Source organism: Nannospalax galili, unplaced genomic scaffold (assembly GCF_000622305.1).
Source record: "Nannospalax galili isolate Female #2095 unplaced genomic scaffold, S.galili_v1.0 scaffold218, whole genome shotgun sequence".
Classification (NCBI taxonomy): domain Eukaryota; kingdom Metazoa; phylum Chordata; class Mammalia; order Rodentia; family Spalacidae; genus Nannospalax; species Nannospalax galili.
In genome coordinates this window covers 3823154-3849995 of record NW_008343207.1, presented here as the reverse complement: position 1 = coordinate 3849995, position 26842 = coordinate 3823154, and the positions used below count along the sequence as shown (strand labels likewise).

At 46.9% G+C, this 26842-nt stretch overlaps 2 protein-coding genes across 8 annotated transcripts in view; one reads left to right on the top strand and one right to left on the bottom strand.

Moving 5' to 3' along the window:
• The window catches only part of P2rx4 (purinergic receptor P2X 4), a 19482-nt gene extending 10178 nt beyond the window's left edge, over positions 1 to 9304 (top strand). The window contains exons 3-12 of one of the 2 annotated variants that reach the window (XM_008839382.3): positions 1130 to 1201; positions 1292 to 1364; positions 1892 to 1988; positions 4087 to 4167; positions 4272 to 4413; positions 4519 to 4655; positions 7306 to 7399; positions 7478 to 7543; positions 7860 to 7955; positions 8527 to 9304. In XM_008839382.3, coding sequence (XP_008837604.1) covers positions 1130 to 1201; positions 1292 to 1364; positions 1892 to 1988; positions 4087 to 4167; positions 4272 to 4413; positions 4519 to 4655; positions 7306 to 7399; positions 7478 to 7543; positions 7860 to 7955; positions 8527 to 8553 — 885 coding nt within the window. In that variant the 3' untranslated portion in view covers positions 8554 to 9304. The remainder of the gene's footprint in view (positions 1 to 1129; positions 1202 to 1291; positions 1365 to 1891; positions 1989 to 4086; positions 4168 to 4271; positions 4414 to 4518; positions 4656 to 7305; positions 7400 to 7477; positions 7544 to 7859; positions 7956 to 8526) is intronic. The other variant, XM_029566601.1, reaches the window with a different exon arrangement.
• A 6251-nt stretch (positions 9305 to 15555) lies between these two features.
• Positions 15556 to 26842, bottom strand: part of Camkk2 (calcium/calmodulin dependent protein kinase kinase 2) — a 59621-nt gene continuing 48334 nt past the window's right edge. For 2 of the 6 annotated variants that reach the window (XM_029566597.1, XM_008839377.2), the window contains 5 exons: positions 26715 to 26802; positions 25134 to 25262; positions 19211 to 19311; positions 18698 to 18740; positions 15556 to 15922 (listed from right to left, as the gene is read on the bottom strand). In XM_029566597.1, the coding sequence (XP_029422457.1) occupies positions 15752 to 15922; positions 18698 to 18740; positions 19211 to 19311; positions 25134 to 25262; positions 26715 to 26802 (532 nt within the window). In that variant the 3' untranslated portion in view covers positions 15556 to 15751. The remainder of the gene's footprint in view (positions 15923 to 18697; positions 18741 to 19210; positions 19312 to 25133; positions 25263 to 26714; positions 26803 to 26842) is intronic. The other 4 variants (XM_029566599.1, XM_008839381.2, XM_029566598.1 and 1 more) reach the window with 3 other exon arrangements.

Here is a 26842-nt window from a genome sequence, read left to right as displayed (position 1 = left end):
AAGGAAGGAAGGAAGGAAGGAAGGAAGGAAGGAAGGAAGGAAGGCAGGCTAAAAAAAAATTTATGTGTATGTATGTGTGTCTCTATGAGTGCAGGTGCCCAAGAGGGTGTCAGATCCCTTGGAACTGGGGCTACATGCAGTTGTGAGCCACTTGATATGGGTGCTGGGATTCAAACTCAGGTCCTCTGGAAGAGCAACAAGGGCTCTTAACCTCTGAGCTATCTCTCCAGCACCAACAATTTTAAATGAGTACACAGCAAAAAACACTTTTCAATGAAGGATTATAAAGTTGTACAACCATCCTGTTTTGTTCTAGAACATTTTCATCACCTTCCGAAAGAAATGAAGTTATCTCCACCCAAGCCCCTTGAAAGAGTTATTTTGTCTCTATGGACTTATCTCTTCTGGAAATTTCATATCAATTGTATCAAATTATATATGACTTCTTTTTGTTGTTTGTTTTCAGGGGGCTCAGTGCTGGGAATCAAACCTAGGGCCTTGCACATACTAGGCAAGTGCATACCACAGAGCTCCACCTCCAGGCCTTCTTTCATTTAGTTGTTTTCTTTTTCCTTTGAGTCAGGAGCCTATGTACCATAGGCCGGCCTCCAGGTCACTGTGTATCTGGAGCTATCCTTGAACTCCAGATCTTCCTCCTTCCACCTCCAACGTGCTAATATAGGCATGTGCAACTGTGCCTGATTCATTTAGCATGTTTTGGGGGGTTCCTTCATGTAGCAGCATGTATCTTTTTACAAGCAAATGCCATTCCTTTGCATGGATAGACCACATCTGGTTTATCCATTTATCTCTAGACACCTGATTTGCTTCCCACCTTCCTGCTGTTAGCAACATTTGTGTGCATGTATTTGTTTCCATTGCTATTTTAACTCCTCATTTTATAAGAGGTTATAAACCCTCATGGATGTGAACAGGAGGAGACCATAGATGGGTGTTTTTTAAATTGTTCTATTAAGAAAACTTCTGAAAAGGTTTAGTGGTCCATGTCCGTAATTCCAGCAATCAGGAGATTGAGGCAGGAGGATCAGGAGTTCAAAGGCAGACTCTGGCTTTATGACCCTGCTCACCTCCTCTGAGGGAACTCAACAGGACTCTCTCCTCTCTGCAGGAGGAAAACTCCCTCTTCATCATGACTAATATGATTATCACTATGAACCAGACACAGAGCACCTGTGCAGAGGTAGGTGTCTGCTTCACACCCACCTCTCTACCCTTGACAAACTGGATGTGGGGCTAGACCACAGGAGCCTGTTTTCATTCATTTTTCCAGATTCCTGATAAGACCACCATCTGTAATTCAGACTCTGACTGCATTCCTGGCTCCACAAGCACCCACAGCAATGGTATGAGTGAGCAGCCAGGACTCCTCAGCAGATGCTGGGCCTGGGGAATGTGGCTTCCTATGAGACCACAACCCCTGTGGAACATCTGTGATAGAGAAATCAGTCACTATGAGAGAGAAAAAATTCCCCTCAGCCTGGGATATAGCTCAATGGTAAACCACAAATTTATCTTGGGTTCCAGTCCGGCACCAGAGAAGGAAAATTTCCCCAACTCTCAATACTGTATGAACCTAGGAGAGCTTGGTGTAAAGGCAGAACCCAGGGACCTACTCAGCATTTGCCTGTATTGTGGGAGCCCCAGACAGCCCAAACCTTGCCCCCTTCTGACTTGGTATCACTTTGGCAGAGATGCAGGCAGCTCTGAGACAGCCTTCTGGTTCCACTTCCACTTCTGGACACCATCTAGATATCAGAATTGGGCTTAACTAAAGATTGGCTACCCAGGATCCTATAGGGTCTCTCACTGCACCTCACAAAGGTGGAAGATTGGAGACCCCTATGGACCTGGGCCCATCCTTTCTCTGTAGGAGTGGAGACTGGAAAATGTGTGTCATTCAATGAGTCTGTGCATACCTGTGAGGTGGCAGCATGGTGCCCAGTGGAGGACGACGCTGGTGTGCCAACGTGAGTCCTACCCCAGGTTCTCAGCCTTGGAGGGAGGTCATAGAAAAGGAGAGACTGTTCATGCATTCCTGGTGTGAATGGAGTCATTCTACCTTGGGAGAGTGTCAACTACATAGTCGTGACTGTGGCAAGAGGGTGACAGGGTTTGTCATTGAGATAAGGGTATACAGGTAACTGCTGTGTGCTAAAACTCTCTCATTTGCAAGTAACCAACAGAAAAGTTATCAATGGGTTTTTTGATCTTGTATTTTTTGATAGAGTCTCATTATGTAGCCCAAGTAAGTTCACTTCTTCTTTCTCCTTCTACCTTGTAGAACCCAGAGGTGGAATTTAAGCTCCTTTACTCACTGAGCCATGTTGCCAGCCCAGTCCTCTTTTTTTTTTTTTCCTTTTTTTTTTTTTGAGACAGGATCTCCCTGTAACCCCAGCTGGCCTGGAACTTGAGATATGGACCAAGCTAGCCTCACTCTCACAGAGATCTGCTTGCCTCTGCCTCCCGAGTAGTACTTGTATTAAAGGCATGTGCCAGCCTTGAACTCTTGATTCTTCTGCCTCAGCTTCTAGAAGTATTAGATTATAAGCACATGCCTCCCACACCTGGATTTTAGTGTTTTAAGTACCATGCACATATGCAAACATATACACATCCACATAGCTAACAAAAAAGACCAAGTAAGGCTAAGTCTGGAACTCAGAATATCAGCTTCCCTATGCCTCTGCCTTCCTCATGTCAGCTTCATTAGAGGATTCTAGGAGTTCCAGGAGGCAGCTGTGCTAACTCTCCCTCCATGTCCATCATCATGCCATTGGAATGTCCCTCAACCCACAGCCATGGCTAGGGGATGGTCTTTGCTTCTCAGATTGGACTCAGGTCATATAGCCACCTCTGGAACTAGCTGCCATCAGTCCCACTCAATACAGGCTGGGAGTTGGGGAGGCATAGCTTCCAAAGGGGAAAAAAAGGATGAAAACCTCCTCTGTTTTAATCTCTCCTTGATGTGGAATGGGGACTTTGAGCCTGATTGATGCTTGGCAGCAGGGGTGATGGACTCAGCCCATGGACCTCCACATATGGCCCTCAGTGGCCTTGCTCCTGAAGCAGGGTTGGGAAGACTGGTGATTCCATTTATAACTTCAAAGTTCCTATCTGACCCAGGGGAGGCCTCCTTCAAAGAAAGGCAGCCCTGCAGTTCCACAAAAGAAATGAGTTCCTGGGCTGGAGAGATGGCTTAGTGGTTAAGAATACTGGTTGTTCTTGCAGAAGACCTGGGTTCGAATCCCATCACCCACATGGCAGCTAACAACTGTCTGTAACTCCAGTCCCAAGGGATCCGACAGCCTCTTCTGACCTCTGTGAGCATTGCACGACACGGGTGCACTTACCTACATGCAGGCAATACATGCATACACATAAAAATAATAAATTAAAAAAAAATGAGTTCCCTTGGGGACAGACTCAACTTGTGTTGTCAGCCCAGAGCTGATGGGGCACCTCTGAGAAGGTAGCAGGCCAGCTGGCAGGATGCAGTGTACTGGTGAACTCACCTGTGCTTAAAACCAGATCTGTGGGGCATTTGTTCCCCAACAACACCTGAAAGGCAAACGTGAGACCAGTAGATGCCAGGGAATAATTTCTGTGAGGCCACAACCAGTACTCTCATTAGCAAATGGTCAGGTTCTCCATGGCCCAATACTTGGGCAAGAGGTCCTGCCTTTCCAGAGAACCATCCCAGAAGGCCAGTTTCAACACTTTCCATGACCTAGTGTTTATACAGAAGAGAGCAGAGAATGCCAGAGATGCTTCACTTTGTTTTATGAAGAATTTTTTTTTATTAGCATGCACATATATGTATGGAGGTCAGAGGCAACGTTTAAAGACAGGTTCTCTCCTTCTACCACATAGGTCCTGAGAATCAAACTCAGTTCGGCAGGCATGCTTGGCCAGCACCTTTATGCTCCTGAGCCATCTTACCAGGCCCATGTTTCACTTTCTTCTTGACAAAGTAAACCGTGTATTGGAAATATTACATAGCCATGTGAATAGATGCATATGTGTGTATGTGTATTTTTAGTACTAACATTACAATTTTTTTTCCAGGCCTGCTTTTTTAAAGGCTGCAGAAAACTTTACTCTCTTGGTGAAGAACAACATCTGGTATCCAAAATTTAATTTCAGCAAGTAAGTGGTGGCCAGGTGTGCAAGCTCACAAGCTCTTAGAGGAACTTCTGGCAGTTTCCTGAGGTCTTCCTGGCTTTGACATTCTACTTCCTCCCTGACTTTAGGAGGAATATCCTCCCCAACATCACCACCTCCTATCTCAAATCATGCATTTATGATGCTCAAACAGATCCTTTCTGCCCCATATTCCGTCTTGGCAAAATTGTAGAGGATGCAGGGCACAGCTTCCAGGACATGGCAGTCGAGGTAGGTGTTCACCCAGCTTTTCTCACACCATCCTGGCCCCAGATGGACCTGAGCAGGCACTGATGAATGCCTTGCTATATCTCCACTGCTCCCCCTACCCCACAGGGAGGAATCATGGGCATCCAGATCAACTGGGACTGCAACCTGGACAGAACCGCCTCCCTCTGCCTGCCTAGGTATTCCTTCCGGCGCCTTGACACCCGGGACCTCGAACACAATGTATCTCCTGGCTATAATTTCAGGTATGTGTGAGCTTGGGACCTGTTAGTCATGTGTTGGGAGGGTGATAGTACATACCTATGGGGTTATCCATTTCCCCCAAAGACCAGTACCTCCAGGACAGGCTGGAATCAACAATCCAAAGCAGGAAGGCCAGGTACTGGGCAGAATATTCCAAGCAGGGCCTTGCTCCTGTGGCATCCTGGCCCTTAAAATCTCTCTTTGCTCTTTCATGCTGTAAGAAACATGTTGAGGTTTGCAGGGCAGCTAAGAGAAGCTGGCAGCTTAGGCTTCCGAAGATCAGCCTTGGCCTTGCTCAGTTATGGGGAACAAATGACTAACCCTCTGTCCAGAGGCCAATGGGACCTAGCCAGGAACTGGTTTCTGAATAGTTGAGCCTGCCCCAGAATCTCTAGGCCTTAGGTTCTGAAAAGAATTATGCTTAAGACGGGTATGCACCTATAATCCCAGAACTTGGGGGGCTGAGGCAGGAGGAGCACAAGTTTGAGGCAACCCTGAACTACATAGCGAGATCCTGTCTCAAAAACAAAACAAAACAGCCCTGTGTGGTGGCGTACACCTTTGATCCCAGCACTTGGGAGTCCGAGGCCAGCCTGGTCTACAGAGTGAGTTCCAGGACAGCTGGGGCTACAAGGAGACCTTGTCTCAAAAAGACAAAACAAAACCCCCAAATCTCCGCTTATATTTTCCTGCTGCAAACCTTGGTGTATCAGCTTCCCTGGGCGATAGTAACAAATAAAACTGAATGGCTTAAAGCAACAGCATTCTATTCCTTCATAGTTCTGAAGCCAGAAGTCTAAAATCAAGGTGTCTGCATGGCAGGTTCCAAGGCAGGATCCTTCTTTGCCTCTTCAAGTGTTTAGTGGCCAACAGCAATCCTTGGCTTGTAGATGTGTCACCCGGGTCTCTGCCTCTGTGTTTATGTGGTTTTCTCCCCTCTTCATGACCTCTTCTCTTCTTCACTATATAGCTAAGAATGATCCTGAACTCCTGATCCTCCTGCCTCCACCCCCCAAGCACTGGGATCACAGGCATGTATCACCATGCCCAGCTGCTTTTCCTGATCTTAAAAGTATACTAGGCATGGGACTAGAGAGATGGCTCAAACCCAGGTTTGGTTCCCAGCACCCACATAGTGGCTATTACCTGTCCTTAACTCCAGTTCCAGGAGATTTGACACCTTCTTCTGGCCTCCATGGGCATTGCACACATGTGCACTTACATACATGCAGGCAAAACAATCATACGCATAAAAATAAATTTTTAAAATTTACATGATAAAAAAGTACATGTTAGTTTTAGGGCCCACCTTAATCCAGTATGACTTCATCTTATTAAATCTGTAAGGTCTTATTTCCAGATCTCACACTTGTAGGTCCCGAGTAGACAAGAACTTGGAGAAGAGGATGTAATAGCTTAATAAAGTCCAGGATACCTGGAGATCTGGTGAAAGACCCAGGGGCATCTTTGCTATTTCCTCCAAGTAGCATGTTGTGCTTCTAAGTGCTCTTTGCAGCATTTCTTAATAGTAGGGGCGCCTGAGTGGGTCTTTTGTTGCCCTTGACTCCCTCTAGTGGTGACATGTGGTATCAACCGGGGGTTGTAAGAGAGCAGATCTGATACCCTTGGGAACTATCTGGCTTTCAGGTATTTGAACTTTCCCCTGGGAGTTATTTGTTTGGCAACATCTCTTCCAGCTGAGGGTTCTATAGAGACCACCATGGATACCTCAAGCTTGGTTTGGAACCCTAGAGCTAAGAGAAGTTGCTGGAGCCGTCAGTACACCCAGTCCCTGGCCTCAGCCAGCACCAGCTTCACACTTCTTTTAAGGTCTCATTATGTTGCTCCAGCTGGTCTTGAACTCACTCTGTAGCCCAGGCTGGCTTCAACTCATAATGATCCTCCTGCCTCAGCTGCTAGAGTGCCGGGATTACAAGTGTCTTCCACCATATCTGGCTTGAATTCTATAGTTTGGTGAGTGAGTAGTATAAAATTGTTTTGTCTCTCAACCCAGCCATTTAAAAAGAAAATCTGAGCTGGTTGTGGTGGCGCACACCTTTAATCCCAGCACTCGGGAGGCAGAGGCAGGCGGATCTCTGTGAGTTCAAGGCCAGCCTGGTCTACATAATGAGTTCCAGGACAGCTGGAGCTACAGGGAGACCCTGTCTCAAAAAGACCAGGAAAAAAAAAGAAAAAGAAAAAGAAAAAAATCTGATGGTGAACAGGAAGAACCAGTGAAGCCTGGGGCATCCTACCAGGAGCTAGCCGATGCTGATGCTGATGGGGCTAATGCTGCAAGTTCTGTGGCTGGCTCAGAGCCCTCATCTTGTAATATAGTTCTAGAGATTGTTGCTGACTGGCCAAGTTCTTGCCAGGGTCCCCTCAAGAGAAGCAGGTGGCTTAGCAGTTATCAGAAAGGCCATTCAGAGTAAGAGTCAGGCTTCCACCATTCTGTGGGACATGGTGATGATAGAGGAGTTGCCCTGTGCTCCTCCAAGGGAGGTTGGCCTGAGGTGCTTGGTATCTGTTGAGCTAGCAGAGCAACTTGTTAGCTAGAGCCAGCTATGCCAGGAACTTGAGTCCTATTCTAACAACCTTCTCCCTAAACCCAAGATCTGTCCTTGTCCCCTAACCCACACTCCTTGCCCCCAGGTTTGCCAAGTACTATAAGGACCTCACTGGCAACGAGCAGCGCACGCTCATCAAGGCATATGGCATCCGCTTTGACATCATCGTGTTTGGAAAGGTTGGCTCTCGCCTGCACCCCACCAACACAGGGGGCCTCCCACTCCTCCTTGGTCTCACCTCCTCCTGTCTTATGTAGGCTGGGAAGTTTGACGTCATCCCTACCATGATCAATATTGGCTCTGGCTTGGCACTGCTGGGGGTGGTAAGCGGCTGAAGTTGTTCTCCTCTCACTGGGACTGGGCCTTTCTCCATAATAAGCAGCTTAGTGAGGATTTATCAGTCGGCACCCTTCTCCAAAACCTTAGACTTGTCTCTAGACTAGATGCTCAGACTACTTCCCCCTGACCTCTACACATCCCTTCTCCAAGACCAAGCCCTTTGAAGTCCAGTATTATCCAGGAAGATGGAGGCACCTTTCCTTCCCAGTAGATTTTAGGTTTCAAAGGAAGGGCTTTATACAAAATAACAGGATCTAAAAGCATCCTGGCTCATTCTGTCTCATCCTGTGCTAAATTCAGGCAACAGTTCTGTGTGACATCATAGTTCTCTACTGCATGAAGAAAAGATACTATTACCGGGACAAGAAATACAAGTATGTGGAAGACTACGAACAGGTAGGCACTGCCTGTGCTCCTGGAAGTCCGAGCACCTCGAGTCTCTTATCCCAGTGAAGAACCTGGGCAAAGTCTTCTACAAAGGCTGGCACAATTGTGGTACCTTTCAGCTCGTCACCCAGGCAGTTACCTGCTACCCAGTGTCTATTCCACCTCTAGACCAAATGTTCTAGTATTTACTTCTTTTCTTCAGCTTTTTTGTTTTTGAGACAGGGTCTTACTATGTAGCTCCAGCTGTCCTGGAACTCTCTATGTAGACTACACTGGCCTCTACCTCCCAAGGCATGCACCACCACACCCAGCTCATCTTTGTTTTAATTAGGGACACCTTGATTATGATAATGGATAGTATGCCAGTATCTACATTCACGATACTTAAATTCATCTTACATAGCAAGGATTCTGTACCATACCCTGAGACCTTCCTCCAGAAGCACTGTGAGTCCTCTCTGTTGTTAAGGACCATAAAAGTCTTCAGGAATACCACCTGGCTCCCACCTGCCCAAGGTGGTGGGGGTGTGCATGGTGTCACACCTGCTGGGTTTAGTTATGTGCTAATCTTTCTTTGCAGGGTCTTGCTGGTGAGAGGGACCAATGACGCCCACCCTACACCTGGACTCCCCACGGTCCTCATCAGTGCAGTGAGATGGGAGAAATGGCTGCTATGTCACCCTAGAGGAAGTTCCAGGTTCTTTCAGTCTTCACAAATACTCAGGGTTGCCTAGTAGTTCTTGTATTGTTTTGTTTTTGAGCCTGGATCTTGCTCTGTAGCCCAGACGGGCCTCAGACTCAAGATCCTCTTCTTTAGCCTCCAGAGTACTAGGATTACAGATGTGTACCACTACAGCCATCTTCTGGGGGTTGTTTTGTTGTTTTCCTTTTGAGGTAGGCTCTCATCTATAACTCAGCCTGGCCTCAAACTCAAGGCATTCCTCTTGGCTCTATAACTAGAATCTTCTCTCACTTTTTGTGTAGAGTTCATGTGTTCTCTGCACACAGTGGATTCCTGGTGGATTGTTGGCTGGGCCTCCTGTTGTTTATACAATGTGGGGATGTCAGCATAAGATGCTGGCCTGAGGGCAGAGACGCTGCTGTGGGTTTTGGGACTGGTGCCTTCTCCAGCAACTCCAAGACTGGTTTTCCTTGGAAGCTCCCAGTCTCCAGACCCCCAGAGCAGGCCCAGCCCTCTGAGGCTTATAAAGGAAGTCCTCCTAAGTGCTATCGTCAGGTCTGGGACACTGCTCCTTTTTCCCATAACCAGAGACTTTGTCCTTGTAATGACAAGACAGAGTTGGAAGGTGTTGAAATGATTGAGGACCAAATATTAAAACAAATGATTTTTTAAAATCCTTGTTTGTGCTGTCTTTATGTGTGCTAGAGTCCTCCTCCCCTTTATGAATGTTGTCAACATCCAAATGGACCACAAAATAGGAAGCCAGGAAGGGGTGGGGGATGTCCTCACATGTATCTGCCTCATAGTAAGTTGTGCCTAAGCACAATCTTGTAGTGATGGCCATTTCCAGGAATAGACAGTCCTAGTCACAACCTTAGCCAGTGCTTCCATGAAGCACTATTGTCCTAGCCACAGCCTGTAGACATCACAGCTTCTGATAAGCCCATGACCCAAGAACTTGTGTTTTGCCGTGCAAGTACTTCTGCTTTTTCGTTTCAAAGTTTCTCCTGGCCTCTTCCTCCTGGAGTGCCCACATATGCCACCTGTCCTGTCCTGGGCCACAATGTACTCAATTCCTGCACTAAGACCCTTCTACCATCCCTGAATAATCTTTTGGAGAACCTCCCTCTGTCAATATTTGACTGATACCTTCCATTGGTAAATTCTATTGTGATCCAGCTCATTGTACCTAGAGAGGTCTCAGGAAGTTTGTTTCTGATAAAAAGCTTTGTGCGTGTGTGAGCTCTACCACTCATTCCCAGACTGTGCTTCTGGAACTTTGGCAATTTTTTTTTTAACCTACTTTAACCTCCTACAAACCCAAACTTCAGTCTTCATTAGGTTGTGTTCCTATGGTGTGTGCATACTTTTTCTGTAGTAGTTTCTCATCTGTGCTAATGGGAGTTTTTTAAAGACGTATTTCACTACTGGGCTGTGTGTGTGTGTGTATGTGTGTCCCTGAATGCACACTCAGACCCACAGAAGTTAGAAGAGAGTATCAAGTCCTCTGGAGCTGGTGTTATAGATGGTTGTGAGCTATCTAATGCGGGTGCTGGGACCTGAACTCAGGTCCTCTGCAAGAGCAGCAAGCACACTTAACCTTTGAGCCACCTCTCTAGCCCGTGATGTTCTTATATAAAATGACTACTACTCTATAGGTATCACAATTTCAAGGAACTGGCTCATCCTTTCCCTTCCCCAAGGGCTTCCCAAGCTTTGAGCTGGATGTGAGACCACCAGCACCTATCTTGCTACAGGTACAAATGCAAATCTAAGCTCTATTCCCAGCTTGCAGCTTCACAACTTCACAGTGACTTAATTTTATATTGGGAAAAGCAGCTTGCCCCTCCTCTTTGCCAGGAGTCAATTCATTCCCAAGTACTAAGCGGGGCGATGTGATAGAAGTGCTCTGCTTCTGCCAGATAAATGACCAACCTAGGCTTTTCTTGCTTTGGGGGACAAAATAAGGTTTATGAAATGGTTTCAGTAAAGCTCTGGTTTGGGTGGTCTCCTTAAAAAAAGTACTCAGTGGGCCAGCAAGATGGCTTAGCAGGTCTTTTAAAGGTGCTTGCCACAAAGCCTGACTACCTGAGTTTGGACCCTGGAACCCATGAGGTAGAAGGAGAGAAATGACTGCCAAAAGTTGTCTTCTGATCTTCACACACACACCATACATTTATAATTGCAATTTTTAAAACTTTTAAAGCCAGGTGTGGTGGCGCACGCCTTTAATCCCAGCACTTGGGAGGCAGAGGCAGAGGAAGGCAGATCTTTGTGAAGCATTCGCTTCAACATACAGATCAAATGGAGTTGGAAATTTTAGAACAGAGGGCAGAGGCAGAGGAAGGCAGATCTTTGTGAAGCATTCGCTTCAACATACAGATCAAATGGAGTTGGAAATTTTAGAACAGAGACATGGTTGAAATGTGTCCCCCCAAATTCATGATTTAGAAATTTCCAGCTTGCAGCTTGCATCCAATGCAACAGGATGGGGAGATGGGGCCTCTGGGAGGGGACTGAGTCACAAGGGCTCTGCCTCCATGAATGGGATTTAAGTGCCTAAAAAAAAAGGCTTGACAAAGGGCATTCACTGCTTTGTGGCCCTTCCATGTTCTGGACACCATCTTGAACTTCCCAGCCTGTAGAACTCTGAGAAATGTTTGCTCTTATTTATTTATTTACTTATTTATTTTTGTCTCTTTTTGGGGGGGACAGGGTCTCTCTGTAGCCCCAGGTGTCCTGGAACTTACTATGTAGACCAGGCTGGCCTTGAACTCAGAGATCCGCCTGCCTCTGCCTCCCAAGTGCTGGGATTAAAGGTGTGCGCCACCATGCCTGGCATGTTTGCTCTTTTTAAAGTAGGCAGTCTCAGGCCCATTATAGCAGCATATATACACTAAGACAAATAATTTGTTCACTATCCTGCAGGCTAAGGATCAATGGACCAGGGGACTGAGGGAGATTTAAGGGCATTGCTTACTTACCTGAGTCATGTCGCATTTGTCTGCATCCTACTCATTGGTACAGCCTAGTGCTGCCTCTTAAGTGAGAGTCTTCACCCTTGCACGCATGGATGCGTTTCTGTGTTTCCCTGAAGCCCCTAAAGACCTCCACAGTGATGCACCCTGGGGAATGGCTTCTCACCATCCTCAGATTCTCAGTGGAGTTTTTGAACAGAAGCACCTTCTCCTCATTCTTACAAACCTGTATTTCTTTCCTTCCTTTATTTAGATAGTCTCACTATGTAGGCCAGGCTATTCTTGAACTTGTAATCTCCCTGACTTGCAAGTGTTGGCATTACAGACATATACCACCACACCCAACAACAGCCCATATTTCTGCAGCATGGAATGGGAATCTCAGATTTCACCTGCTGTCTCCTAGTAACAGAAAAGTGAAGTTCAAAGCCAGAAGAATGCCCAACCCACAGGACAGGTCTCCTATGATCAAAACCCCTCCTAGCTGCTCACCTGTCCAGCCTCCCTGAATCTGTCTTTACCTTCACGCTTTAACCTTTGGGTGGCTCACTGGGAGCTGTGTGCATGGGGCCCATGTGTATGTATTTTGCCCTGTTTCTGAGGACTAGGCTCAGAACCACACAGAGCAGCAACACCCTAGGACATGCCTATATCAAGGATCTAACAGTTGCATTAGCCTTGACTTGAACATCTGGCATGTTGTCAGCCTAAGGAAAGAACACCAACATAAGGAAAAACAGCACAAAGAAACAGCTACTGACCGAAGAACCCTCAGGAGGCCTGAGCTTTGCACCATTTGCTGTCTGTTTATTTCAAGTTTACAGAGAAGCTTAATCATCTGTGGAAAAACAACCAAAGGCTTATCATTTCTCTTAAGTTCATGTAATTGTAAGTGATAAATACACAGTATTTAACTTTGTACACCTGATAAAAGGAAAATGCATAGTAGAAAGGATCAGGAATGAAACAAGCATTGGGCATCGATCATAAGATAGAAAAGTCCAAGCTCCCACACAACTCAGCCCACAAAGCTGGAGGGAAGACGGAGACCAACAAGCCTCCCTGGCACCTTGGGAGGAAGTGGAGGTTCTGGTTCTGCTATAATAACATAGTTCCCTCTCTGCAAGATGGGTGAGAGCAACAGGCCTAAATTGGTGTCAACCTGAACAGGTGTTCTAATTCCAGAAAGGTTTGGGGATAGAAGCTCTGTCCCATAGAAAGGCTAGTCCAGAGGAGAGGTGGCCTCTGTAGCCCCAAGTGCCAACAGGAGGCCCTGCCCTGTAAGGTATCTGGGGACCACTGGTAGACTGTGTGATGTTCAGGGGAGGTGGAAAAGACAGAGAAAGAAAAAAGAAAGGTGGGACTTGTGCTTCCTTCAAGGGCATAGGTGCAGGCCAAGATTGCTTACATATTAGTCCACGGATGAACCAGCAACAGAATAAATTGTAGGCATCCTATTCGCCCACATAGAAAAGCTGCTCATGACAACTTCTTCCTTTTCTGACAGAGCCAGCTTTTGAGAACTGTGTGCTCTAATGCTCTAGTTACAGTGGGGCCTGCTTATACTTTACATGGGGGGGGTCTTCCTTCCCACAGCTTTCTTTGGTGTTTCTTTGTTTAAGAAAAAAAAAAAAGTTACTGATGTGGACCTCCCAACCCCACCTGCCCGGTCACCTGCTGGGTGCTGCCCAATCATTGGCAATCTATGTAAGACATCTTGGATTGAAAGTTCCATGGTAGGGAGAAATGGCAATGCCCAGTAGGGTCATGTAAACACAATTGTTCTGCAAGGCTTGGCATGCTGCCTGCCCTCCTTGGACAGGCAACTCGGCCAGGCTGGAGTCCACAGACAGGCTGGGACTGAGCCTAAAGACTTGTTGGCTTTAACCACCACAAAGTGCTTATTGCAAACTAGCTAAACCCCATCTGTTGCCAGAAGGGGTAGAGCTACTGTATTAATCCATAAATTTAAAAGAGGGAGGGCAAGAGGAAGTACTTGATCACAGACAATGCAAGCAGGTGAGAAGCCCCTCCCCAGATTGGAGTCTTCTGGAACAAGCATGCCCTAGTTCTAATCACTTATGTGACAGCAAGAAAAATCTGGCTAAACTATGGTCAAGAGCTTAAGAAAACCCATGGAAGCCAAGAACACCTGGGCTCTGCAAATGGCTATGCAGAGGGGACAGGCTTTGCTTCTGCCTCTGTAGGAAGACCCTGTACAGGGGCTCGGTAGATAGAAACTACCAGAACACAGTCTTCTGAGCCCTGTTACTGACATGACATATTGATTTCAATCAGACCCTCCCAAAGCACTAGGAAATAGAGTCTGAAATCCCCCTGTGGCCCTGGGTAGTCACTCCAAAACCTCAACCAAACTTCCAATACTGGTTGGAAGTCAAAAAGATCCACATTTGTTCTCTAGGCTTCTGACTTAAAAAAAAAAGAAAAAGAAAGAAAGAAAGAAAGAAAGAAGGAAAGGAAGGAAGGAAGGAAGGAAGGAAGGAAGGAAGGAAGGAAGACTGTGTTCCCTGGCATGCCACTATTGAGTGGTGACAGTATTCAGTCACAAGATGGACACAAAGAATCAACAGGGAGAGCTTCTGTAGGGAGATGTGTTCAAGAAAACTGGAAACACTTGACAGTTTAGGGCACTGGATATCTATTGATATGACACTTGGTAAAGAAAAGAAAAGAAAAGAAAAGAAAAGAAAAGAAAAGAAAAAGGAAAAAGCCTTCTGCCTTATGCCCCAAGAAGTGCTCTGGGTTTCAGCATGTCTCTAAAACAGTGTCCTGATCAGTGTCACCATATGGATCCTACTAAAGCTTTGATCGTAAGGACAGCCATTTGTGTCTTAGCTGAGTGACAGTATTTCTCAAGTGGCCCACAGGAAACTGGTGTTTCACTGACTACATCGACTAGCTAGTATTTAAGACGAAAAAAACCTTAGCAGTCTCTAGAATACACGTAATAAGCAAGCAAAGCTGCTAATATACAGGCAGAGACTTCGTCGACTCTCCTGGCTCTCCGGATCGCATGGCGGAAGCTCTGACACAGATCCCAGAAGCTCTTTGGAACTCCTGAACTTCTCTAGAGTTCAGTCTAGTTAGAATATCTGTTGAGTCGTAAGCCATGTAATGTACATGAAAGTGTACGGTTTCACCCCAAAGTTTTTGCCTTTTTTTTTTTGGTCTTTTTGAGACAGGGTCTCCCTGTAGCCCCAGCTGCCCTTGAACTCACTATGTAGACCAGGCTGGCCTTGAACTCACAGAGATCCACCTGCCTCTGCCTCCCAAGTGTTGGGATTAAAGGTGTGCGCTACCACGCCCAGCAGTTTTTGCCATTTTACAAAGAGAATTAGTTCAGCTGATCTCCGAAACCCACTCTGAGCAGCTGACCTAATACAAAAATGTGTTCAGCCCTCCAAACAAACTTTTTGCCACCACAGCTGCTGAATGCCTTTTTGGGTTTCCAAAAATGCCCTTCAAGAAGCATTTAAACTTCAAGCCCTTTCAGTTTTCCTGACTATAATTTTACCCATAAAAAAAGTAAAAAGTCCTTTTTGCAAATATGTTACATCGAAGCTCCCTGCAGCTACTGAGAGCTAGCCCTGTTCTTCCATGGTTCTGGAAGGTGCCACAGCTTGGGGTTTACACAGGGGTCACACCCAACCTTCCACTCCCTCTCAAGTATAGCCACACTCTGAGGCCCCAGCCTGCAGAGTTTCCCTGCTCACATCTCTAAATAATTCAAATCCCACACACATCCACTTGGGACATCTGACACGGTTCTGAATTCACAATGACGGATTTTTGGCATAAAAACATTTTAAAAAGCATCTGTCCCAAAATGTACATGGGTTTGAGTTTGCAATTCCTCATACCCACTGGTATGGCCAGCCAGCAGCCTAAGTTGACATCATGGAGTCAAGTCTTCCCTTGTTCATGGAGTCAAGTTTTTTTTTTTTTTTTTTTTGTCCCCTTAAAACAACAAAGGAATAAAAACAAAAGCAAATAACCAGAGATGATGGTCAAGGTTCTACACACGTGCTTGGTTTCCGTAGGACATGCTGCTATGGAAACTCAGGGTGCAGCAGCCCTGTGCAGGGCCACATGGCCAGGCATGCGAGGTCAAGTGGTCCAGGCAGCTACTCCAGCTCCATCGCCTCCTCGGGCTGCAGTAGAGGCATGTGTGCCGGGAAGCTGGGGGCCAGGGCCCCCCAACTTTCCACGCAGTGACCACCTTTCACAAGAGGACTTCCTCCTCCCCCACGGGGGCTGCCTCGGGGCCCCGGAGGCTGTCTTCGCTGCCTTGCTTCCTGCTCACCAAACAGAAAATCAGCATTAAAGGACATAAGGGATGGTCACTGTCACCTGCTCTTTTAGATGCTCTCCCCCTTTCTTCTTGTTACATTTTTCCAAGCAGACTTTGCCTCCCTCTGTCAATAGGGAAGCAAGATTTATTCAAAAGAGCAAGGAACTATAAAACAGATGCCAAGCAGCTCTGTAACACCGCAGGTCCCATGGTGCAGCGTGCTCTCTGAGGGACTGTAGGGCTCTTGCCTTTTCCTCCCCATAGGCTAGAAGTTCCTGTAGAGCAGAAACTATTACACAGTGAACTCCTGGGCAGTGTCAGGGCCTGTGTGGCTTGGCCTAGCACATCCGGCCTTCAGAAAAGGCCTGCAACAATCAGGGGAAGACCCCTGGGAGGGAAGGAAAGGCTGTTCCCTTCTCAGAAGAGTCCTTGTGTCCTTGAAGAGTCGCCCACATCCCCCACTAGAGCTGCCTGGTGTGACAGCCATGGATAGTTTCAGCAGATGGAAGGGGAACTCTCTGGAGAAGGGACACAGTCTCAGGCTTTCCTCAAGCAGACTCCCCCTTGGAGGAAAAGCTACTAGGCTTGCCACTCAGGTTACTGCCCATCTCTCCTAACAATGATCTACAAGCTTTGCCTAAACTGGGGCCTCTGTCCCTTAACAGGGAAGGGAAATTGTGATGTCTGTATGTCCCTAGGAAGAAACGCCTCTATTAGAAAACAAAAACAGAAACAAAGAACAGACTGGCTCGTGGTTGGGAGGCCATCTCAGTTCTGGTGGACCTTACTGCAAGAGGTTAAAAAGAAGGTCTAGAGAAAGGCTTCCCTCCTTCTCCTAACACAGAGGTGGGGCCACCAGGTCACCTGGGAACAAGGTGGGAACAGGGCAGCCTGACTGCTAACGCTGATACACCTCCAGCTCTGCTTGGGAGCACCGATTTCTCTAAAAACACCAATTCCCAAACAAACAGGCATTCTCTTAGATCACCACAAAAGCCCCAGGGCTCCTAGGATACAGTAAGCCAATAAATTTCTTCACATAAATCAAATTCCTAACAGAGAAAATAGTTTCCACTTGTATACAAATATTCACAGTAGCTTCATTCATTTGTGACAGCCAAGACAGAGAAACAACATCCATGGATGAAGTGTGGTCCATCTAAGTATTACTTAGTCATGAAAAGGAATGAAGCGCTGACACATGCTTCACTGTGGATGAGCCTTGAGACTATGATGCTAAGAAGACAGACACGAAAGGCCACATGATATCATTCCATTTACAGAAAATGTCCAGAACAGGCAAATCTGTAGAAGGCTGAGAGTACATTATTGGATGGTGGAAAATGAGACTTAAGTGGGGATAGCACAGAGGAAAACTGTTGTGATGGCAGCCTAACCGACTATATTGTACATTTTTAAATGGTGAACCACTGTCAGACGTGGTGGTGCACACCTTTAAACACAGCACTCGGAAGGCAGAGGCAGGTGGATCTCTGTGAGATTGAGGCCAGCCTGTCTACATAGCAAGTTCCAGGCCAGCTGGGGCTACAGGGAGACCCTGTCTCAAAAAAACAAAAATTTTTTAAAGGTGAACTATGATATATTATCTATCAGTAAATCTGATATTTTTGTTTATCTTGCAATGCTAGCCAGGTGTGGTGGTGCACACCTGTAGTCCCAGCACTTTGGAGGCAGAGGCAGGCAGATCTCTGTTGAATTCAAGGCCAGCCTGGTCTGGGAATGAAACCCAGAGCCTTGTACATGCTAAGCAAGCACTCTACCACTGAGCTACAGCCCCAGCCCTTACTATAGCTATTTGTGTGTATGTGTGTATACATGTTCATGTGCATGAGGATGTGTGTGATTCCTCAGGTACCACCCCACCTTTCTTTTGGAGGCTAGGCTGACTAGATAAGTGAGCCCCAGGGATCCACTTAGCCCTACCTCCCCAGTACTCAGATTACAGACACATGCTACTACTCCATCTGATATTTTAACATAGGTTCTAGGGAATTGAACTCGAGTCCTGTGCTTACACAGCAAAAACTTTACCAACTGCGCTATCTCCCCAGCCTCCATAAAGTTATTTTTAACAATAGAAATGGCTGTCAGGAGCTCTCATCAGAGTTGGACAGGCACATTAGGCTCAGTGAGGACACGGGGGTTTCTAGCCTGCTACAAGTACTCAGTAGAGAATGACAGCAGAGTTATCAACCAGGTCTATTCAGCCTCACAGGGACAAAAGTGCTCATTTGTCCTGGGAGGTGTAGGTAACACTGGCCTGGATGTGTAGAAGGAAGGCCAAGCAGGAAGGAAAGAGCCTGGATCCTACTAGGGTCAACAGGCAGATGGGGCCTTATTTTCTAAGTCTTAACGCACCAGAGAAGCAGAGCAGGACCCAGGGAGCCATAATGAAGAGCCACAGAGTGCAGCTTGACTGATCTGTGTTCTGACTGTGTGCACACCAAGAGTGCAGGCCTGGGTCCATGACAGAAATTCAATGCCATTGATGTGCATGGGTACACAAGTGTCCAGCTGGGCCTGAAGACCTAGGTGAATTCACAGGCATTCCTGGTGGAGCGCCATGCACTGCAGCCCAGCCCACATGCATGACCCACTATAGGGCCCAAGCTCCTCAATGCCCCTTGTTTTAAACCCAGATGCCCTCAGTGAGCCAGGCACAGCAGCTGAGGCTGGAAGGCAAGTCTGTCTGGTGGAGATGCCCACGTGCTCTACAACTGCCCACCTCCAGACCCTGGGGCAGGCAGACAGGTGTTACCTTGGGCTCAGACAAGGGTTCCCACTCCCTGGTTGGTTTTTTGCTGGAATTGTCAGAGGGAGGGAAAAGGAAGTAAGAAGGGGCCCTGGGGATGGACATCCCCCATCCCAAAGAGAGTAGACCCCAGCACCTGCTGCACATACCCTGTGCCAGGGCAGTGTTTTTGAGCAGGTGAATGGGCACATGTCTCAGAAAGAGACCATGTGGCTCAAGCATCACAGGGCTTAACCCACCCCCCCCAATAAAAACACTCATGTTTCTGAGGCCACAGAGTGCTACCATTCAGACCTGAGCCCTCTCCCTCCCTCACAGTGACAGAGTAAGTCCCCAGAAGAAGGTGAAATGGTGAAACTTCAGGGTGGACGCACTACCATCAGATGGATGCTAGCTGAGTTGAGGTCAGGAAAGCAAAGCCAGGGCCTGATGATGTCCCCAATGTGTCTCTCCTGGGATGACCCAGGCCTAGCTTCTAGTCCCCCTTCTCCCCACTGGAAGGAAGGTGGAGTTACTCACGTGAGCAGGTTCCCAGGTGCTGACAAAGAGCGCTCCTCCCGCCGGCTACCCTCAAAAGGGTTCCCGAAAGAGCGTTTCCGAATCATGGTCTTCACCAGGATCTGAAGAGAGATGAGGGGGTAGTGATTGCTGGGTCACAAAGGGAGATCGCAGACACGCTCTTCTCCCTTCTTCCTGTTCCCCTTGCCAGTTCCCAGTGCTCACAACTCAAAAAGGTCTTTGTGGGAAATGAGACAGCAGCCGTCCTACCCAGGAGATGCCAGCCAGACCCATCCCCAGTCCGGCAGGCAGCTAGCTCCCTGCAGCCAGTTCCCTGACTACCCTAAGGTCCAAACTCCTGGTTCTGACATGCAGGGTTTGTCTTATCCAGTCCCAACCTACCTGGTCCCATAACCCCATGCTCTAGGAGAGCTGGGTGTGTGTCACCTGCGCCATTGCTAGGTGAACCCTCCTGAGGATCCTGAAAACCACCTGAGACCCCCACCCCCAACAAGAAACAAGCTCTTTATATCACTGATATAATTTTGAGAATGAGGCTGCTTTCAAAATTGAGACAGTATTCATAAATGATAAATTTACCATTTTAAGGTATAGCTACCAGTTGATATTCAGAGAGGATCCAGAATACCCAAAGTTTACCAAACCTCTGGATGTTCAAGTCTCGTATATAAAATAGTTCAGTATTTGCATATCACCTTTACATATTCTCTAGGGTGCTTTAAACCATCCCTGGACAACCTTAATTCCTAACAGGATATATAAATTTCTGTAAATAGTTATTGAACTGAATTAGACAAAAAGAAGGCTGACATGTTCGGTAAAGATGCAGTTTTCTTTTGTTTTAACCAATTTTTTTAAAGATTTGTTTTTACTTTATGCCTGTATATATATTTATGCACCACATGCTTGCCTGGTGCCTTAGAAGTCCAGAAGAGGTCATTAGATGCCCCAGAGCTGGAGTTACAGATGGTTATGATCCACCATGTGGGTGCTGGGAACCAAATCCAAGTTTTTTGCAAGAGCATCAAATACTCCTAACAGCTGAGCCATCTCTCCACTCCCTCACCGATTTTTGATCTGTGATTTTGAGTTTGCAGATGGGGAGGCCAACTATATATAATTCAGTGGTTTTTAGTATATTCACAGCACCACAGCCAACTTCAGGCTTACATTATCCTAAAAAGACACCCCATACCTATTAGCTGTCACTCCCCATAACTCCTTTCCCATAGCCATTGGTAACCACAATTCTTTGTTTAGATTCACTTATTCTAGACATTTCCTATAAACAGAACCATACTCTTAGTGGCCTTTTTGTGTCTGTTTTTAATTTTAAAAACTCTTTAACTAGCCAGACGTGGTTGTACACGCCTTTAATCCCAGCACTTGAGAGGCAGAAGCAAGCGGATCTGTGAGTATAAGGCCAGCTGGAGCTACAGGAAGACAGTCTCAACAACAAAATAATAATCCTTTAACTATCAGATTTTCTTTTTTTTGTGGGCATGTGCGTATGGGTGTGCAAGTGTCATGGCACGTGTGAAGGTCAGAGGACAAACCCTGGTGTTAGTCCTCACCTTCCACCTTGAGACAAGGTCTCTCTTGTTCACTGCTGCATATGCAAGGCCAGCTGGCAAGTGAGCTTCCAAAGGATTCTCCTGCCTCTGTCTCACATATCCTAGTAAGATGTGCTGGGATTACAGGTACTACTGAGTCCAGCTTTTTACATGGGTTCTGGGAATCTGAATGCAGGTTATCAGGCTAGTGTGGCATCCCATGTATACTTCTAACTCCAGCTCAGAGGGATCTGACACCCTCTGCTAGCTCTGTGTGTGAATGTATACACACGCACACTCACACACACTCACACTCATACATAAGTAAAATAGAATAAAAAAATTTTTAATTTACTTTTATTTTGTGTGTTTGTGTTTTGCCTGCATGTATGTAAGTAAACCATGTACATGCAATGGTCTCGAAGGACAGAAGAGGGTGTCAGATTCCCTAGAACTAATTATGCACTGTTTCTAGCCACAATGTGGGTGCTGGGAACCAAACCCAAGTCCTCTGCAAGAGCAGCCACTGCTCTTAACCATTGAGCCATCTCTCCAGCCCCAGAATAAATTTTTTAAATAATTTTTTTTGTCTTTTTGAGACAGGGTCTCTCTGTAGCCCCAGCAGCTGTTCTGGAACTCACTATATAGACCACCTGCCTCTGCCTCCCAAGTCCTGGGATTAAAGGTGTGCACCACCACGCCCAGCTCCCAAATTTTTTAATTAAAAAAAAGCACTGATTTATTAAAAGATATAGACACTCAAATGTTCAATTAAAGAATGAAAAAATTATAGCCTATCTAATAGTGGAATATCATTTACCCATAAAAGGAATGAAAAACTGACACCTGCTACAACACATGTGAACCTTGAAAACATGATGCTGGTAAAAGAAGCCAGACATAAAAGACCACATGATTCATGATTCCATTGATACCAAATGTCCAGCACAGGGAATCCAGAGACAGAAGATTAGTGGTCACCTGGGAGGAGGGGGAGGAGGAATACAGAATTGGGTTGTTTTTTTCTTTTGAGACAAGCTCTCACTATGAAGCCTTGGCTGGCCTAGAACTTGCTATCTCTCCCAGGTTGGCCTTGAACTCACAGAGATCTGCCTGCCTCTGCCTCCTGAGTTCTGGGATTAAAGACTTTGATACCTGCTAAGGTATTTATTTTTGTTTGTTTTTGATGTGATGAAAATGGCTAAGAGGCAGGGAAGAGATGAATGTACATTTCGAATGCCCAAATGCCAATGAGTGGTTCCCTCTGAAATGGTTAAGTATGAGTTCCACCTCAATAAGAAAAGGAAAGCCATTTCAGAATGAAAGCTGTGTCCGTACCAATGACTTCTGAAATGCCTTGTTATAAATGAAGCTTTTTACCTTGTAAATAAGTTAATCATATGCTTTGAGATCATTTAACACTATGAATTTAATATGCCTTCCTACTGTGTAATTAGCTTGTTTAAAATTTAACTAGCCTTTAAGAAAACAATGTAGAGAATCTTCAGAGGCCTTGGGTTTCTCTTATAATCAACTTTTACAAGCTAAGCTAAACACACAGCTTTAATCTTAAACTGTGTTCACTATAAACTTTCCATGCCTGACCCAGAATTGAGATGTGGGGATGGGGGGGGGGAGGTGGAGAAGACCACAATATATGCTGCAAGTATATGTGGTTTTGTACACTGCTCTGCTCTGTGTCAGTAGGGGTCAGAAAAAGCACACTTACTCTCTTATAAAATTCAGGCTAAGGATTCTTTTTTAAGTTTTTTTTTAAATATTTTATTATTATTTTTTATGTGTATGTGTATTGCCTGCTTGCGTGCATGTAAGTAAGTGCACCCATGTAGTGCAATGCCTCGGAGGTCAGAAGAGGGCTTCGGATTCCCCTGGAACTGGAGTTAAGGACAGTTCATAGCCACCATGTGGGTGCTTGGAATCGAACCTGGGTCCTCTGCAAGAGCAGTCAGTGCTCTTACCTACTGAGCCATCTCTCCAGCCCCATCTTTTTTTTTTTTTAGAAAAAAAAAAAAGAAGGGTCTCCCTGTAGCTCCAGCTGTCCTGGAAGTCACTACGTAGATCACGCTGGCCCCGATCTCACAGAAACCCACCTGCCCCTGCCTCCCAAGTGCTGGGATTAAAGGCATACACCACCACTCCTGGCAGGTTAAAGATTCTCTTTATCTAATTTTATTTATTTATGTGTATGAGTGTTATGCCTACATGTATGTAAGTGCACCCATGTCATGCAATGCCCATAGAGGCCAGAAGAGGGTGTCAGATCCCCTAGAACTGGAGTTATAGATGGCTGTTAGCCACCATGTGGGTGAGATTTGAACCTGGTTCCTCTGTAAGAGCAGACAATGCTCTTAACTGGTAAGCCATCTTCCCAGCCCCAGGTTAAAGATTCTTAAAACATTCCTCATTCCTTTCCCATATCATGCTAGATGTGCTGTTTAAATACAGAGAAAGTCTTTTGCTCAGAGGAAGTTCCAAGAGAAATCAGAGCAGAATAGTTCTGAGAACAGACTGGGCTCATTATTGGTTTAAATGACTTGAGGAATTAGTCTTCCTTTAATCAGGTACCACTTCACATGAGGGAGGCTCTGATTGTTGTAGAAAGATCTCCAGCATGGCAAGGTTCCAGTGTGTCCTAGAATGCACTAGCCCCTCCTCTCTGAGGTTTATTTAGTGAGTGTTGCTCCCCTGAGAAAACTGCCCCCTCTGTCTGTCAGCCTCCCTCTCACTGGCCTCTGATCCCAAGGAAAGGTTGCTTTTTCTCACAATACCAGAGTGCTCTGAGAGCTGGCACTGACTAGTCTTTATCAGTTTGAGCCCAGCATGTGATGGGAGCTTAGTATTTGCTGAATGACAGGCACATGGTGAGGGCTGGCCCTCCAATTTTTCATCATGGACCATTTCCCAGCCCCTCCCTGCTCTGGCTGATCCAACCCCTACAGGCTCTTCCCAAGCTCTTGAAGTGGAGATTTAAACCTCCACTTTCCTTGCCCTGCTTTAGCAATGCAGGCTTTCTGGGAGCTTCTTGCTGGACACTGCCTATACTGTTCCTTCTTACTTGGCTGTCTGGCCCTCTACCCCTTCTCAGATGCTTAACATTCTGCTGTTGACTACTTCTTAAGGGAAGCCACTTTTGACCCATTGCAGGGCCAAGTGTCCCTCCATCAGGGGGCCTGCCCTGCAGCCTCTCTATTGTACCATGCACAGATTTGTTGGGGTGACCAGCATCTGCCTCACCAGGACAGCATGGAACATGTGGATTTTGCTCATTGCTGCCATTCTGCCTGCCTGCCTGCCTGAGAAACCACTTACAAGTGATGAATGTTTACTCCAGATCTCCCGGGCCAGAAGCTTTCCCTCAACAATGTGCAACAGAACAGAGACTGGGTCAGGATCAGAGCTTGAAACAGATGCACCCATGTTGGGTGGAGAGTCAGACCCCAGCTTCCTCCCCAACCATGGGCATAGAACAGGGTGAGTGGGTGTGGGTGAGTCTGAAAGAGTGGAGGTTATGCAAAGCCCCAGGTTGGGGAGGAAGACATGGATGAATGCCCAGTCCTGGGGCTCAAGCTCTGAAAGAGGTGAGACAGTGTGGGGCAAGCAGAAGAGAGTAGGCAAGCTAGAAGAGCAGGAGCCAGCTCTCAGTCTTCCAAAGGGATCATCGAGGCCAGGTGCTAGACTTTGCAGTCTCTTGGGTACCTCCCAGAGCCTGCTGGGGTTGGCCAAGCATAACCTGGGCTTGTGAGGAGGTTATGGTTGCACAGAGCCAGACTCCTGGAGCTCCCATCTCTTATAGCCAGACACTTCCAGGCAGAGGGCTGGTAATGGGGTATTATCTCCTAGTTTAGGCTTGAAAACTCAACATTCTGCTTCAGTCATTCAGGGCCAGGATCGAAATTCAAGGCCAAAAAGGGAACCTACTGGTTCCCAAACAAAACCCCATATCTCAAGAGTTAGAAAGAACTTTTAGGGTGGGAGGTGGCAGTCCCTGGCCCTGAGAACCATCTACATGGCAAATGTGAGACATGCTAGGTTAGTTACTCTGGAGACTGAAGGCCTAACTGCTGGGAACCCTATCTTGTGTGCCCATTGCTAACTCTAGCCTGGTCATCATCATCTCCTGGCTCCTCTCCCCTTGCTCTAAAAGCAGGAATTCCAGAAGGAGCAGTATGATGCTTGTAGAAGGCTGCCCTTTTATGGAAATGTGGGAGGACTACCTGGGACTGTGAGTTAAGGGCAGGATCCACACCTGCTTGCTTCCTAGGCATCTGCCTGTGTCTGGCCCTGGCCCCTATGACCCTACCTCAGGCTCTCTCAGACCTCCTCTCAGTCAGTGGACCTTCCCGCCTTACCACGGTCGCCAGACTGGGAATGTGTTTGACAGAATTCTCGACCTCCTCTTCAGTCACCTCGACGAGCGTGCAGTTCTCGTCCTCCGATGGCAATGGCTCAGCCCCGTGCCTCGTGACCCAAGGGTGCAGCTTCAACGAATGACAGGAGGGGTGAGGGGTGGGTGCAGCTGGCATCCACAAGGTCCTGCCAGTGAGCTGAGCCAAGGAGGGCATGCAGGAAGGAGAGGCAGTGGCCTAGGGCTCAGCATGCAGGAGAGCTAGAGAGCCAGGCAGAGAGGCAGGTGAGTGAGATGCAAGGAAATGAAGAAAAACCGAGACAGAGAATGGGAGGCACCACAGAACTGAGATGTGTGCAGAGGCGGTTCTCCATCTGACCCCAGGTCACAGCAGGATCAACTACAATTCAGCATCAGTCTGCCCAATGCATACCTACTGGTCCCAAGTAATTCTCCCTGACAACAAAGTCACTCAAGGGGGAAGCACATTCTCCCATTCCACAAAAGGGGTAACTGATTCAGGAAGTCACAGTGGGACCAGGAGGAAGGGCACACTCAAGAAAGGACTCAGGCCCCCTCCCTGGGGTTCAAGTCCTTATTTGTGACTTATTTGTGCCCCTCTCGAGGTGCCCTCCAGTTCTTATTAGGCAGGTGCCTAGCCCTGGAGTACATCTTGAGATTTCTCTTTCTTAATTATTATTTTTAAACACAGGGTCTTAGGTATTTCATACTGGCCTTGAACTCACTATATAGCCAAGGATGAGCTTAAATTTCTGATCCTCCCGCCACATCTCAAGTGCTGTAATTATAGGCATGCACCACCACATCCAGTTTATGCAGTGCTGGAGCTGAAACCCAGGGCTTCATGAATGCTAGGTACGCACTCTACCAACTAAGTTACATACCCAGCTCAATCTAGATTTTTTTTTTTTTTTTTTTTTGAGATAGGGTCGCACTACATAGCCTCTGGCTGGCCTGGAACTCACTACGTAGACCAGGATACCCTTGAATTCACACCGAGTTTGGTTTGTCTCTGCCTCCTGAGTGCTGAGACTAAAGGCACATGCCACCACATCTGGTGAGATTGTTGTTTGTTTGTTTGTTTGAAGGGCCAGATGTATACATGGGGCATTGGCAAAGGATAGGGTGGGGGATGGGCAGGGTCTCTCCAGGGTCTGTGCAGCAGAGAGGTTGAATTGCTCACTCACTTCCTCCCATTCTCGCTGCAATTCCTCAAAGGGACTGGTCCCACATCTTTAACAGGACCAAGGAAAGGACTTGAGGTTCAGCAGCCAGTACACAAAGGCCTCAGACCATTCTGAAGGACGAATACCACCAGAACAAGCCAATGGGAACAAGCACAGGCGGCCTAGCTGATTGGTCAGGTCCTACTCCCCTCAATCACAGTGGGCACAACCATCAACACTCCTCCCTACCCCCATCACCAGCAGCCCAGAGGCCCTAGGACATAGGAAGGAGTGATGCCAGGAGGACATGGTGCTGTGCACAAGGCTGAGCCAAACAATTCCAAGCACAGGACACAGGCCTCAAGTGTTGGCCTCTTCAGCCAGCAATGGTCAAGTACCTTGATTTCTGGCACCACAATCCTTGACTCTGGGTTCTTGTCCAACATCCGGGTAATCAGATCTTTCAAGTCTTCAGCTATATCAGGCCTGGGGGGTGGAGACATACCAAGGGTGGGTCACAGAAAAT